The sequence below is a fragment of the Ailuropoda melanoleuca genome, chromosome 8 (assembly GCF_002007445.2).
Source record: "Ailuropoda melanoleuca isolate Jingjing chromosome 8, ASM200744v2, whole genome shotgun sequence".
Taxonomy (NCBI): Eukaryota; Metazoa; Chordata; class Mammalia; order Carnivora; family Ursidae; genus Ailuropoda; species Ailuropoda melanoleuca.
This window is the reverse complement of record NC_048225.1, coordinates 55,075,731-55,090,746: the sequence shown is the minus strand read 5'-3', so window position 1 is coordinate 55,090,746 and position 15,016 is coordinate 55,075,731. Positions and strand designations below refer to the sequence as shown.

The 15,016-nt window shown below is 49.9% G+C and overlaps 1 protein-coding gene across 14 annotated transcripts in view; it reads right to left on the bottom strand.

Moving 5' to 3' along the window:
* Positions 1-1,028: 1,028 nt before the first annotated feature.
* The window catches only part of FAM168A (family with sequence similarity 168 member A), a 171,498-nt gene continuing 157,510 nt past the window's right edge, over positions 1,029-15,016 (bottom strand). For all 14 annotated transcript variants that reach the window (XM_034666378.1, XM_034666368.1, XM_034666379.1 and 11 more), the window contains 4 exons: positions 10,760-10,902; positions 9,159-9,333; positions 7,729-7,859; positions 1,029-7,009 (listed from right to left, as the gene is read on the bottom strand). In XM_034666378.1, the coding sequence (XP_034522269.1) occupies positions 7,747-7,859; positions 9,159-9,333; positions 10,760-10,902 (431 nt within the window). In that variant the 3' untranslated portion in view covers positions 1,029-7,009; positions 7,729-7,746. The remainder of the gene's footprint in view (positions 7,010-7,728; positions 7,860-9,158; positions 9,334-10,759; positions 10,903-15,016) is intronic.

The following is a 15,016-nucleotide window of genomic DNA, read 5'->3' as shown; positions in this document are numbered from 1 at the left end:
GACACGGCCCGACAAAGTCTGTGGCCAGAGGTGCCCTCTGCTCCCACATCTGACAGAGCCTTCCACTGCACAAGGGAGGGAGAATGCGTTCCCTGTCAGGAGAGGACAGGCAGGGAAACGGGGGCATGCTGCAGAGGCACAGGGCACAGGCTGGCAGAAAGGGCTGGAAAGTTTAGAAGTCCTGAAGTGTGATTACAGCTCTAGTGTGGGCCGGGTCAGTCAGCCTCGTGGGGCCTCCCTTCTCTCTCCAGTTGAAGAGGTTGAGTACTTAGAGGCTGGGAGAGCGTGGATTGTCGGGGCCAGGCCCTGGGAGGGAGTGGTGGTGGCCACAGTGCCCAGGGAAAGCAGCGTGGGCCTGGACTAGGGCAGTTGCTTTGCCCAGAGGGGAGAGGAGGAAGAGATTCAGGATAGAAATGGACAGCATGTGACTATGTGGATGGAGAGCACCTGACCTTCCTTGACTGTCGTTCTGTGACTACAAACCTGAAAGCTCTTCCCTAGGTTTCCCACCTGACAAATTCACCCTTTAAGTGAACACAGACCCTGCCTCCTCCAAGGTGGGCAGAACGTGGGACTCGGTGCCTGGGCTGTGGAGCCAGAGCGAGCGTGAGCTCCAACTCTGACCCTCCTCAGCTCTGTGACCTTGGTCAAGGTACTTACTCTCCATGGCTGCCCCCTCTCCACAGGCTCACCTCCCACTGGGCTGTGAGGATGAGGAGAGTTACCAAACATAAAGCACAGTGCTGGCCCCATGGTCGGCCCTCGGCGGACAGCAGCCCTCCTCAGTCGTGGCCTCCCCCGGCTCCTGTATCACCCACCTTAGTCCGGTGCCGACGGCCACCTCCCAGGCCCCTCAGCTGAAGCCCAGGGAAGCCCTGCCGTGCCTGTGGGGAGATGTGCCAGGGGCGCTACCGGACTGGTGAGAACAAGTTCACAATGAGCTTGGGAAGAAACCCAGGGGACTCACTGGCCTAAGGGGTGGTCTGTGTCTCCCTGCCCCAAGAACCACCAGTCTGGTCACCCCGGGCTTTTTTTTTTTTGGAAACTTTTTTTTTTAATAGTTATTGAATGTTCTACAGCTTACAGTAAATATCATAGTTACAAATTCTTGGCTTTAATCTTTCAGAGTGATCACTATCTGATCTTCAAAACAAAACAAAAACCCAAAAGAATCCAAAACAACAAAACAAAACCAGATTTACACTTCATACACACAAGGCGAGGCCATGGGGCTTTCCAATCTTTACACTCCAGGCTGTTTTGAAAACACTTATAAGTTCTTTGATCAAACTACTTGGAAGACACTGGTCAAAGGTTTATTATTATTATTTTAAATGTTTTTTCTTTTTTAAAATGTGAGTTCCAATAAAATTTAAAAATTAGATTCCAACCTGTAGATTAAAATGAATTAAAAAATACAAAATCATATACAATGGTCTTACAGGGATGTTACATGCCACGTTGAGAACAGGTTTCTCTGTCACGTGATATGAAATAGGGATGCAATGCCTTTTAGTCAGGAGATGGGGACAGACCCTTGGGCCTTTAAAGGTCATTATAGACAACTTCCAAGTTGCTAGAGGCCTGGCCTTACCTCCCCTTGGGTAAGGAGGAGCTGGAATCCCCCCACAGATCCACATGATCTGGCTGACCCGAGAAGGTGGTCTGTGGGCATTCCCACTTTTTCCCTGACTCACAGGCATGAGGAGGAAGGCTAGAGCCTTGAGATGCTGGTCTTGCTGGGGTCAGGCCCAAAGAGGATTTCACCCATTTGACTCCTATGGGCTGGTACTTATCTGCAAAGCTGTTACACCTGTTCTCTTCAGGAAAGACAGTACCCACTCTACCAGGAGCTGGAATGGCTACAGGGCCTCACCACTGCAACACGAATGCCCAGGGACTACGGATGCAGCTGTGGGGAAACGAGCTCTAGTTTCCCTTCCTGGCTTTGTGGTGGCCAGTCCCAACCCCTGTGTTCTTCACTTGGCCACTGGGCTGGACTCAACAGCATGCAAGATAAAAAAAATAATCACTGGAGAAACTGAGAGAATGGGGCCCAAGTCTGGCTCAGGCAAGGTTGGCTATGGAATGTTGAAGCTGGCCTGCCAGGCAGGAATTTTGAAGGCTGGGCCCTGGAACCACGTAATCTGTAAGTTCAGAAACGAATTTTCTAGGAGAGGGGAAGACAGGTAAAGGACTGCAGTCAACCTGGCATGCCCATGGGAGCCTGATCGTGGAGGCTCAGGTATGGAAGTCAATGGTTAGCCTGACTGGGTTTCCTCTGCTGTGATCCTGCTGTTGGGCAAGACCTGGATTCTCCTGGGGCTGTGTGCCTGCACGGAGCCTGTCTCCTACCTGCCTGCTTCACGGCCTGGCCTGCCCCTCTTGGAAGCTTGGCAAGCAGATGGGGACCGTGTACTCTGTAGGGGTGTGGTAGAATACAGGATGGAAAAGCAGAGCTTCCCTGTATCTTCACTCAACGGCAATGGAGGAATGCCACGGTGACCTCTGAGTGATTAATCCAGCCAGAGTGCTAGAACTAATACCACACAAAGACCAAGACCTGTGCCCTCCAGGCCTTCCTTCTCTGGCCATGGAGCAGAGCCAAGGATTCTGATATGCAGGGCTCCAGGCTTCGCAACCAAGGGGCCTGCCCTACTTTTATGCTCCATGTGATTCACTTCTGAATGCCACTTGGGACAAAGCCAGCCCCTCCAAAGGAGCCCCCCCTAGCTCTCTGGGATTGGTTAAACCTCAAACTTGGAACAATTTGGGTGGGCAGGGGTAAGAGCTGGGATAGAGTAAGAGCTCTTTGGTCCTGGTTCTCACCCGTGGGAAAAGCAAGCCCAGGCATTGAAGTCAAAATGTGCTTTTGGCCATTCAGGGAGACACCAGGTCCCTTGGGAGTGCCAACTCACTGGGTACGGACAGTGGGCAGGCTTTCCAGGGTCAGAGAGCATGGGTGTACAGGCTTCCCAGGGCCTTGGGTCTTTCAATGGACGGATAGATACCTGGGGCTGCCCTTGAATGTGGCTTCAGTCCTAAGCATCATGACCCCAAAGTGTTTTGTTCAAATTAGGCCTTTTGTTGCCAATTCTCATCCTCCTGGTGCTGCCAGGGTCCTCAGGGCCTGCCTGTCATAAAAATCTCAAGCTGGGAGAACTGAGCTCCCCAAGTCTCTTGGGAGTCTTCCTCTGTTTAGGGCAGATAGCTCACCCCTTCATACCTGCCACTGAGACCCAGCAGGTGACAGATGCCAGCTGAAAGACCAGAGGATTTGAAGAGTTCAAGTCTAGGCTCTTTCTCTTAACTGTATGACTTTTGTCAAGTCTCTTAAGCCTTTTTTTTTTTTTTTTTTAAGTAAGCTCTAGGCCCAAAGTGGGGCTTGAACTCATGATTCTGAGATCAAGAGTCACATGCTTTACCGACTGAGCCAGCCAGGTGCTCCAAGTCTCCTAAGCCTTTTGAGACTTAGTTTTTTCCATCTATAAAGTGAGGATTTGGCAATCAATGTCAAAGTCCGTTGTACATTAGAAAAACTGTGGATAGGTGTATGTGGCCTTCTTCAATATTTAGCTAAGGGGATATACACTTCCCGGTTACTGCCAAGAGGGGAGAGCTGCAGCAACCATCCTGTCTCAGCAAAAAGGTTATGTTCTGACCACTTGGGTGCACTCCAGACTCCAGACTCCTGGCCCCTAGGCTAATGAGGAGAGGGAGTCAGGGAGAAGGTGGGGAAGCCAAGGGGGGATGGCTGTTGACTGGAACCACCTGTGCCCCTAACCCTGGCCACCAAGCTCGCGGTCCCGGGGGGGAGGCAGTGGAGTGGAGAGGCGTTCGCATGCTGCTTCCAGTGTTGAAGCTCACTCTGTCCTGTGGGCACATCCCTCGTCCTCTGGCTTGCTGGCCTTCCTACAGTGACGGGGCCCTTCCAGCTGACCTTCTGTCCAGCTTTACCAGTGGGCCATCCAGTGGCAGATGCCTACGATCCTACCAGGAAATTCCTCCTGCCCGAGGCACACTACTGCCCCTGCTCTCCTGGACTTGTTCCCTTTGCAATGACTCCCCAAGCTTGGCTAGGCTTGTGGATCTCCGTCAAAGCAAGAAGGGGAGGCCAGCAGAACTGGGGCTCCACTACACACACACTGAAAAAGGGGTGATGGACTTGGGCTCTTCCAGACCACAGCCTTTCTGCCCTTTGTTTTTGCCTTGGGGCCTGTCTTTGATCTGGAATTATATACTAGGGCAAAGCTGAGGTGCAGAGCACAGATGCTTTAGTCCACAAGCCTGTGTGTGGTGTCAGACTGGAGGGAAAGCAGACAAACTGGGAGTCAGGTGGCTGTGCCACTGATGAGCAAGTCCCTTTGCTCTCCCAGGTCTCTGTGTCCCCACGGATCAAATGGGAGGAATACTCTATTTCACAAGTTAAGCCGGACGAGCGGGTGTGAAATTGCTTTGTGAACTGTGAGGTACTAGATGCTAGTTTTTACTTACTGGTATAGAAAGAACAAAAGTAACAAGGTCATTCCTAGGTCTCCTCCTCTCTCCCTCCTCTTCGTGGTTCTACCCAGCTCACCTAGAGGCAGCAGGGTTCAGAGAAGCCTATTAAGATACCAGCATTCTGCTCACATTGGCAAGTTCCCTTTCCTTCTAGAACCAGTTTTCCTCATTTGTTCGATGGGTGCAAGAACTCTGACCCCGTCTCCCTCAGGGCCACTAAATTAAAGGCTAGGAAGTGCTCTGAAATCTATGGAGCACCTGACAAATGCAAAGGTTCCCTATTATTATCATTAGTAGTATTTTGGCATTTTTCCAAACACATATGACATAATCTAGAACAACCTTCACCCACCCTTACAAAACTATAGAGTAGGAGGAGGTATTTGCAAAAAATGAATTAACACTGGAGAACTGTTGTTTTAAAATGAAACCCCATCAGCACCCTAGACCAGACCATTTAGAATAGCTAGGTTTCTCCTAACTGGTCCTGCAGCTCCCTGGAAGGCCAAGAAGGTGGCCAGTTGGATGCTGATGGGCTCTGCCCTCCTGGGAACGGCCAGACAGCCTCTGAGGTCCTTCTGGCTCAAGTTTCCTGATTTTTTCCTCCTTTAAGGGAGACATGGGAGGTAGGGGTAGGGATATGTCCAAGTATGCGTGAATTTAAAATGAAAAGGGTTATTTAAAAGTCCCAAATGTTATCGATGATCTCATTTTGTACAGTAAAATGTTCCTGCACCCCTCCACCCCCAGAGGGGCTGCTGGCCCAGCCAGAAGCTGGGTGCAGGGGACAGTGCTGGGACAGTGGGCTCCTGGCTGAGACTAGCCACAATTCCTGACTCGGGGTTCCTCTTCTCCCATGAGAGCCCCTGTCTCCTGGGCCTCATCCTTGTCCTCCTCTCTTCTCAGGATGAGGGGCTACTGTCCTAAAAGCATAGATTCTCCTTCTCAGCCAGCCCACTTGCTCCTTCTAGGGCTGGAGTCCGGTACAGAATGAAAGTTCCAGATGTCTTCACAGAATTTCCAAATGCTATTTCCTCATTTGCAATTTCTGTTCCTGCCATCTGCCCCATGTGACCTCTGCCCAGTCTTCAACCCCCTCCTTTGGAATCCATGGAGGAAAAGAGCAGAAACCAAAGCCCAGAGACTGTTCCAGAGTTCACCAGGTGTGGGTGCTGCTGACTTAATTTTTATAAAACCAAGCTAATCCATCCCTAGGTAAATTTTTGTGGATAACATGCCCCTAGGTAGGAAGGCTGCATTTAATGCTAATTTACTGCTAGATCTAGGGAAGTCCTTTCGTCTTCTCTGGGCCTCAGCTTCCTCATCAATCAAATAAGGGAATGGATGAGATGATTGCTAAGGTCCCTTCAGTTCCATGAGTCTATGAAATGTTTATTGCTATTGCTTTTCCTTCACTATCCTGACCTTCAGAGCTGCCAGCACCCACCTGGAATGTGGTTCCTTCACTTTGGCCGTGAATGGCACAAGGTAACCAAGAGCCCCATGGACAGACTGGTGAGCCCTGGCACTGGGAAGGGCAGTGGGAAGGGAGAGAAATGCCATAGGCTCCCACTCTAATCAGGAGGAAGCATCTTATCAGAGTGGGTCCACGTGGGCTCAGGGGCCAAGGTCTGGATTACATAGGGCACCTGGCCTTCCAAGGCTTTGGAAGGCTGGGATACCATCACCCTGCAGCTGCTTGGCAGGTCTGGGGTCAAAATTACCTTTGAGGAAGTGCCAGGTCAGTTAACAACACTGTGCAAATCAGAGGGTCCAGGCCCAGACAATTTGGCCAGAGACCTTACAAACCAAAGCCAGCAGGTAAGCACCTCTCTCCCCTCTTCCTTCCCACAGTGCCCTCCCTCCCCCCCGCCCTCCCTCAAGTTCTCCCAAAGAAAGAATCTAGTTTTCCCAGGTTCTCACCTGGGGTATTAAGCTGCTATGAACACTCCTACCTAATCAGGTGGTTCTGTTCTTGGTCTGTTGCGATGGTTCTCAGAAGACTTTCCTTTGTGTCAGGACACGGTCATGTCCTAATCTTGCTTAGGAAAAATAAAGAAACGATCCCCCAGAGATGTAACTTGCTCAACAGCTCTGAGTTTCTACCCTGGACCTGAGGGCCACATGTGCTATGCTCTTCAAAGGAAATCACACTTTCAGCTGAACCATTGCAATAAACCCCACTCTCTGCCTGCCACTAGACTGGGGTCCCCGGGGACCAGGTGCTTGGGGAAGGAGAGAAGAAGAGCAGAGAGGATGTGCCTGGTCAGGAGGAGGGGACAGAGCCGGAAGGGTAGCATCTAAGAAGGGGACAGTGGGGAGAGGCAGGAGATTAGAAAAAAAGCAGCTTTTACAAAAACCAAAAATAAAAACCAAAACCGTTAAAGATGCATAAAGTGACCCTTGCACTTCCGTTGTCTCTTCTTGCAAATAGAGGTGGTGCTGCTAGGGGACTGCTCCAGCACCTGTGTAAGACTTGAGTAGTTGCATACAATGTGCGACTCCAGACCTGAGGAAGGAAGGGGAGAGCCATTAGTGACAATGATATTCCTGAGGCCATTTCAGGAAGCCACCGGATCCCCTCCCCTCCCTGTGGGAGCCCTATATGGAGCCCTCAGTGCCTTCCTGGGGGAGCTGCCTCCTTCCCGTCCAGTGCCAAGAGCTCCTGGAGGAGGTGGAGGGCAGGGCAGATCAGGAGGGAGGGCAGAGAATTTAACAGTGACATCCCTGGAGCCCTGCACTTCACCGGAACTGCCTCAGGAGCTGTGGGGGGCAGGAAGGAAGCTGATGGGGGAGGGGCGGTATCCCAAAGTCTCCATCTGATTAAGGTAAGACTTCAGTGGAAGAATGAGGCTCAGAGTTAAAGGGAGTCTGAAGACTGTAGGCAAAGAGCTCAGAATTTAGTACTAGAGGACTGGAGTTCAAGTCCCAGCTTAATTTTTATTGGTTAAGCGATTCTGAACTAGGTATTTATCTGTAAAACAGAGCTAATAATCCTCATTTCACAGAGCTACCATAATAAGGATTATAACATATGTAAAGTACTAAAATATATGTAAAGTCACAGCTGTCCTTAAGAGTGGTATTACTGAACCTGGAGCAGGAAAGCAACTGGTGACTGTCACTGGCCCCTGCTGACACCTGTGCTGCAGACCAGGTGAGGGTTTGCTAGGGGCTGTCCTGGTATTCACTCATCCTCCTACCTCTCCCAGCCCAGGCCCCACTCACTTGGATGGGCGGCAGGCTTTACCAGTGCGGGGGCACATAGCTGTACGCGGGGGTCCCCTGGGCCCTGTATGTTGGCATGGAGACAGGGTGTGCCCCGATCGCGGTGTGCTGGGGTGCAGTCAGCAGGGTACCTGAGCATTCAGAGAGAAGAGTAAACCCAATGAGGCCGTCCCAGGGCACTGGGAAGAAGAGGATGAAGCTGTGGCCTTTCACACAGCTGCTCCCCAACCTGGGCCCCCCACCTCCCCATCTGCTCATGAACTGCTGCTCGCCCCTCCCACCTTGCCAGGCTTCATCTCCTTAGGGAGAGTTTTGCTGATGCTCCAGGACAGAGTCAGTCACTCATCTTCAATGGCCTCCTTTTACTCTTCTTGGTATGCTCCTATTCTACCGAGCGGAAGCTGCTCGTTTATATGGTTACATTTACCCCTAGCCCTGCTGGGCTCTGGTCTGATCTATCAGTAACTGGGCCCCAGGACCAGAACAAGGCTGGCACCAAGCAGATAATCAACAGCTTGCTGACCTGATCTGGGGAATGAGGCCTCAACAACCCCTTACATTAGGGGCAGAATAAAATCCCATCTCCCACCCACTAAGCCTTGTACTCTCTCCCCTCAAGTGATTCTTTAAAAGCTGGGTCTCTAAAGGTTATTCATAGCCCTCTTGCCATCTCATGCTCTTCTGAAGGTCAGCACATCCAGAGACCTTCCCTTCCCTGCTATTCCTGTGGTGTCTCCACCCCAATGCTTAAGATTCCAGATGGACAGGACTCTGGTGTGATTTCCGTGTAAGCCAGAAATGGAGAAGGGGTCCTCCCTGCCTTACAATTAATTACTGGACAGGGTCTTGAGCTCCTGCCTGCTAAATAACATTGCCCCATGCCCTCCTTTCTGGAACCAGAGTCCTAGTACCATTGTCCTTCCTCTAAACCACAGCCTCCCCACTGACCTACCTGCTTCCAGCCTCTCCCATTGAACCATGCCCCCGCCCTGCAGCCAGAGGATGTTTAAACCAAACCCATCTCTCCTCTGCTTAAACCCTTTGCTAGCTCCCTATTACCTAAAGGTATCTGAGCCTCTCCACTTTAGCTGTGCTGACCGCTCCAGCTGCCCTTCCTCCAACTCCATGCCCCTATTTTCTAAGGGCCCTGGACCATTTCCATTCTGTGAACGTGCCATGCTCATGTTCTTCCCACCTGGAACGCTCTTCCGTCTTCCATCCCTCTGGTTAGCTTCTGTTCCCCCTTTAAGAACCTAGCTCAACATGTCCTTCTTAGTGAAATCTTCCTCATCCCTGTAGACAGGGTTCCCGGAACCCTCCAGCACAGAATTTCTCATGCGATGCCACACTCAATTCCACGACAGTGTTCTCCAGTCTGTCATGTGTTTCTGGAGAAGGGGGACAGACACTGACACAGATGCTGTCCTCACCTGCTGACATTGCCATGGTGGTGCCAGCCACCATCCCCATGGCCACACCATTGGTCCTGGGGGCAGCAACAGGCGCCGGGTAGATGGCAGAGGGAATGCTGTTGGGCTGGACAACCGTGGTGTGGTGGATGACGTGGGGCTGGGCAGCGTACACTGGCTGTGTGTAGTAGGCTCCCTGGGGAAAAAAGGCTGAGGTCACACAGGCTTTTGGAGACGTGGGGTAGGGTATGGGGAGAGGAGAAGGGAGGAGAGCCTGTTCTTCCCAGACCCTATGGGGTGGGCTCAGAGGAGCACGGGCCCAGGGACTCAAGGTCTGGGCCCCAGCAGGGATTCTGCGTCTGTCTTACTATGTGACGATCTAATGGGGTAATAGCCCTGATTTTAACATTTTCAAATGTTTGTATCTTGTTGCGGTGTGCTTCTGCAAGCCGCCTAAAATGTAAAGGCAGGGACCATAGTCAAGGAAAAGATATGGATGGGGCTGGTGAATCCAGAACTGTGGGCATGCACATGAAGCAATGCTAGCAGGACGGTCACATTAGTGTGAGTACTGCCATCTCACCTATTGACAACTGTCACAAATGCAGAGCACCTCCTCAGATGTCTCTTACTATTTCTCTTAGGCAAAGAGGTGAGGATGGAGCCAGAGGTCTGAGGTGACCTCCCACTGCCTACATCACACGGCTGCTTCCTGCTGCCACAGCCCACAGGCCTGCTGACCTTTGTGGGGAGTAGAAAGACACAGGCCCCTCGATCATCTTAATCCAGAACTTCTCAAATGCCTCTACTAACTACTGCCGGGAGCCTCTGAATATGGGTTTATAATCTCAGAGGTCTGAGAACATAGTGCAAAACAGCTTACCACAAACAAGAAAAATCCATTTCAAGTCTATTGTTTTATCTTCTCTAAGTTTCACATTCTGCTCTACAATGTAGCTGTTTTTTAAATCAAAGTGTTCTCCTCACTACTTATACCTCACAGAGTACTGTCACCCCAGAAAAATGTGCCATGTGCATGCTCATATAGTCCCTATCATAGCCATCCCCTCGGAGTACACACATTCTCCAGCTGAAGGGGCCCAGATGGGGACACTAAGGCACAGAGAGAGACAGTAACTTACTCGAGATCACACAGTGAACTGGTAACAGAGCCTGAGCCCTTACCTCCCCCGTCTAGCTCACGGACTTTGTCAAGGAAGGGTAGATGTGGGGGTTAGGGAGAGAAGCCCAGACACACTGGGTCTCACCCTGACTCAACTAAAAGCTCGCTGTGTGACCTTGGACAAGTCACTCTCCTCTCTGGGTCTCAACTTCCCCACTTGAATAAAAAGGAATTGAGCTAGATGATCTCCAGGGACTCTTGCTCCTCTGACATTCTAGGCTCTGTTAATCTGAATGACTTCGTGGGTCCCCCCTCCAGGAACTGAGATGGGGGGAGGGAGTGTGTAGGCGACAGAGCTATTTTTTCCATGTACAACAGTGACAACTGGCCAGAGCCATGAACTTACCTTTCCTCCCTTTCTCACCCACCCCCACCCCACCTAGGGCAGTGGCTCCTTTATCTGTGGAAGAGGTGGGCCCAGGCTTCCACAGGTACCTACCTGGGCATACAGATTCTGCTGGGGGTAGGCACTTCTGATTGGATACATGGCCGTCTGATAGGGGTTGGGTGATGGGGAGTAGGGGGGCGGAGCAGTATTACTCTGGGTCGGTGGGACCTTGTATGGTGTCCCCGCAGTATATCCTGTACCAAGGCAATAAGAGAGACTTGCAATTAGTTGACAGAGCAGCATTGTTGGAAGGCAGCAGGTCCCAGTCACGACTCCCCAGACAAGGATGGGCTGATTCCAGGCTGGAAACACAGATGAGCACAGACAGAGAGAACAGGGCTCCACCCAGAGAGCCCAGGGCCCAGAGGCAGCTCCCTCAGTCCTGGTGCATGGGGGTGCATAAATGATTCTGGCATCTTTTATTTCTCTGGTTCTCAGGGGTATGATCTATAGAATAAGAGGCCGGAACCAGATGATCTCTTAAGGGAGCGCCGCAGCTCGGACAGTCAGGGAGTCTGTTGTGCACCGGCAGACAGGCATGTGTGCGCAGACAGACGGACAGCCTCCGCCCGCTCGCTCTCTACTGTGCTCCGTCTTCCTGCTTTCTGTGTCCTCCCTCAGCGGCCCAGGGTGTCTTTTGCTGCTGGTTTTCCCCCTTACTCTTTCTTTTTCTCCTTGTGTCTCTCTCTTTTTGGACTTCTCTCTACCATGTTCCCCTTCTTCCCTGACAAGTTTTAAGGCGAAAAGCCCATAGAAAACACAATTCAGAGATCCTCATCTTCTGAGATGCTAAAAGACAGCTCTACAGAGCCAGCCTTTCTCTGCTCCCGGGGCCCAGGGAAGGATCACCTCGGCCTGAAGGCCTGAAGTCAGGTGTCAAAACTCACATCAACCTGGAACCTAGGCCCCAGGAAGTTCACAATCAGCTATTCAACCAAACTGTGCTGCCTTTGCATCTTCTGGAAAAGAGAGTCAGATCCTATGTTCGCAGGAAAAACCTGAAACATGTATCACTCAGGAACAAGACTATGTACTTCTAGAACACAAAATGAAATGATTCTGTGGAAACCAGGTGATCATCAAGTGACCTCCAACTCCCTTACTTTATACAAAGGGCTCAGAAAGGGCAAGTGTTTTTAGAAACTTCTTCTTTCTGAGTTGAAGTGTCAGTGCCAGGAGACCCTGGCTTCTGATTTCCATTGGGGTGCTGCTAGAGCTCCTTCCCCGTGCTTCTCATTCTGGCTCAGTCTGGCTGGCACATCGCTGAGCTTCTCCTGGCCTCAACTCAGCTCTTTTACCTATGGGATGCTCACCAAGGACTTTGTCAGCAACATGGTGCTGATTCTGCAGTAAGGGACTGGGAGGCAGAGTGGAGAGGGGTGCTTTATTGGAAGAGAACAGATCTAGGCTTCACTTCAGGCTCTCATCCAATTTGCGGTGACAACTGCCAAGTCTCTGGGCCTTAGTTTCCTATTCTGTTAAAACAGAAGGCTAAGAATGAAGATCTCTTCCTGAACGAAAATCCCATTTTTCTAAAGATCCTGAGTCTCTTCTACCTTAACCCTAAGTAAAAGCAAGCTGTCATAAGGTCACAAATCTCTCAGTCCACAGCACTGGCTTGGCGTCCCCCCACCCCACTGAGGTACTCAATAGGACAGGAGAGCTGCTATTTGATTGTCACAAAAGGCACCACCAAAAGGTGTCCTGTCCTCTTCCCTGGAATCATGTCATTTACTCTTCCTTCAGATCCATAGTTTGTTCCATGGGAAACTGGTTTTGTGGTCAAATATGCTTGGGAAATAAGTAGCAATGAGGATGGAGTGGAAAGAAAAACATGCACGAGAAGGGAGCACTGTGAAGAACGGGAAGCTAGACGTGGAGGTACGAGTCAGCTGAGAGACAGAAGTATGGAGCAGAGTCCTCCAAGTTTCTAGACTGTGCTGGTTAGAGCAGCTGAAGCAGATACTGTGGGGGAGCCAGGACGTCTAGGTTGGTAACATCGACAACGAGCCATATGAGGGCTCCTTCACCGTCGAGGCACGGTTTGTCTGTAAAACAAAGGGGCTCTCAAAATGGGCATGTCCCAAGACTGTACGATGGACTATGTAAGTCTGAAGGATTTTAATTGTTTAAAAACAAAAACATAAAGAAGAAGAGCAGCAACGTAGAATAGAGATAAATAGGTTTGGTTTTTATTCCATGACCCTAAGAATTTTTAAATGACAGGATGAACTATGAATCTCCAAAACAGGGATATGCAGGAGACTATTTCCAAATTTATTTATTACCAAATCTTTTATTCACACTATTAACATTTAAAGCACACAAACTACAGGGGTGCCTGGCTGGCTCAGCTCGAAGAGCATGTGACTCTTGATCTCAGGATCGTGGGTTTGAGCCACACACTGGGTGTAAAGATGACTAAAAATAAACTTAAACACATAAATAAAACAGGCTAACTACAATTTTCTGGTAATCGCAGCTTATTTTGAGAAGTAAGATTTTACTGTAACATGGCCATGCCCATTCCTTTACTTATCAACTATGGTTGCTTTCCTGCCACAATGGTAGTTACGACAGAGACCATATGGCCCAAGAAACCTACAACATTTATTATTTGGTTCTCTATAGGGAAAGCCTGCCAACTCCTGATCTGAGGAATAAAATCAGATATGAGGAGTCCTGCTAGAGTGGAGAGCATCTCTCTTCTATGCAGAAGGGCAGGATACCCCTGAACCCTAAGATGCCTGCTCTGAAAGTTACACAGCACAGTGTAATGGTTATGAGCAGTGTGCAGCCAGACTGACCGCCTGGGTCTGAACCCCAGCCCTGCTATTTAATAGCTGCAGACCACAGCAGTCTTGTCATCTGTAAAATGGGGATAACAACAGTACCTACTTCATAGGGTTACTCTGATAAACACATTAATAATTGCAAAGCCCTTAGAATAGGGCCTGACACATTAAAAGCACTTCATAAAAGTGAGCTATTATTATTCTCTTCTCTCTCTCACTGTGTAGAGAAATAGCAAGCTTCCTGTCCTGCGGATGTGCAAGACTGCAAGACTACAGTAGGGAGGTTAAACTCTGACTTCCATGGTGCGATCCAACTTGGAACACAGACTCCAGGATTCTAAGATTCTAAAACCGTATGGTTTAAAATACCATGACTTTACAATTCTTTAAAGTTAACAAGCCACCAATGCTGGCGTCTTTCCCTTATGCTCCCCGAGAATGCGCTCTGGAGTTATCCCCAGGGGAAGCCTGCACTAACCTTCTATGCCACAAGGACAACCATCTTACACAGTGTTGGGGTTTTCCCTCTGAAGAAAATCAAAAAGCTCCAAGAGTCTGCAGGAGAATTTGGTTTCCACATCCAAGAATAACTTTATCTGAGAATGTTTCCCTTTCTTCATGTTATAAAATGAGATACACACATACTCAGAAAACAAATCAGCAGCCAAAAATACAATGCTACAGAAGAAGGCCCTGCTCATTTGTCCAGTTTGAGAAGGGAGAAGTAGAACTGCAGAACTAGAGGAGACCTTAGTGACCATTAAGCCCAACACAAACAGTTCACAGATGAGATGATGAGTAGATGGCTGAGAGAGCGCAACTGCTCACCAGGACTCAGGACTCAGTGCTCCTTCCTCCAACTACAATGGTTCTCAAGGTTTCCATCTGGGTCAGGAGGCTGCAGAAACTGCCTGGGCCCCCAGCCTGGGGTCTGTCAGTGAGTCAGGTCAATTTTTCTCTCAAGGAATACCCTCATTTGGACTACAGAATATCAGAAGGCCGTTCTCTAGCGCTGGTGTTCTAAGTCTCTGAGTATTTCAGTGAGTCTTTCATGAGAAAATCATTGCAGAGGACTTTCTATAACTGATTGGTGGTCCTGTCCATACCACTGAGGATTAGAAATTCCCCTGGGGCTGGAGCCTGGCTACCTTGGGTAACACACAATTTTAGGATTTATTACTCTGCCTCTAAGTAAAAGAAGCTGTTGGGCTGGATGCAAAAAAACTCACTGATCTTGCTGACGTGAAGTCAGACTCCGCTCCCTCACTGGAGGCCTGGCACTTGTGAATGGATTTCTACCTAAGTCTGAAGGTTACAGAATTAGAACTTTGGAATGCTATGCCTTAAGGACATTAGAGACCGGCATTCAACTCTCTACCTTTCCAATGAAGAACCTGGAGCTGAGAGGGGGATAGCGGCCTTCCCAAAATTGCACAGCAAATCAGTGCAGAGCTGGGCTCAGACTTTAGGGCTTACCATGCCCTGGCCAGGGCTCCTTTCTGAGTTATAGGTC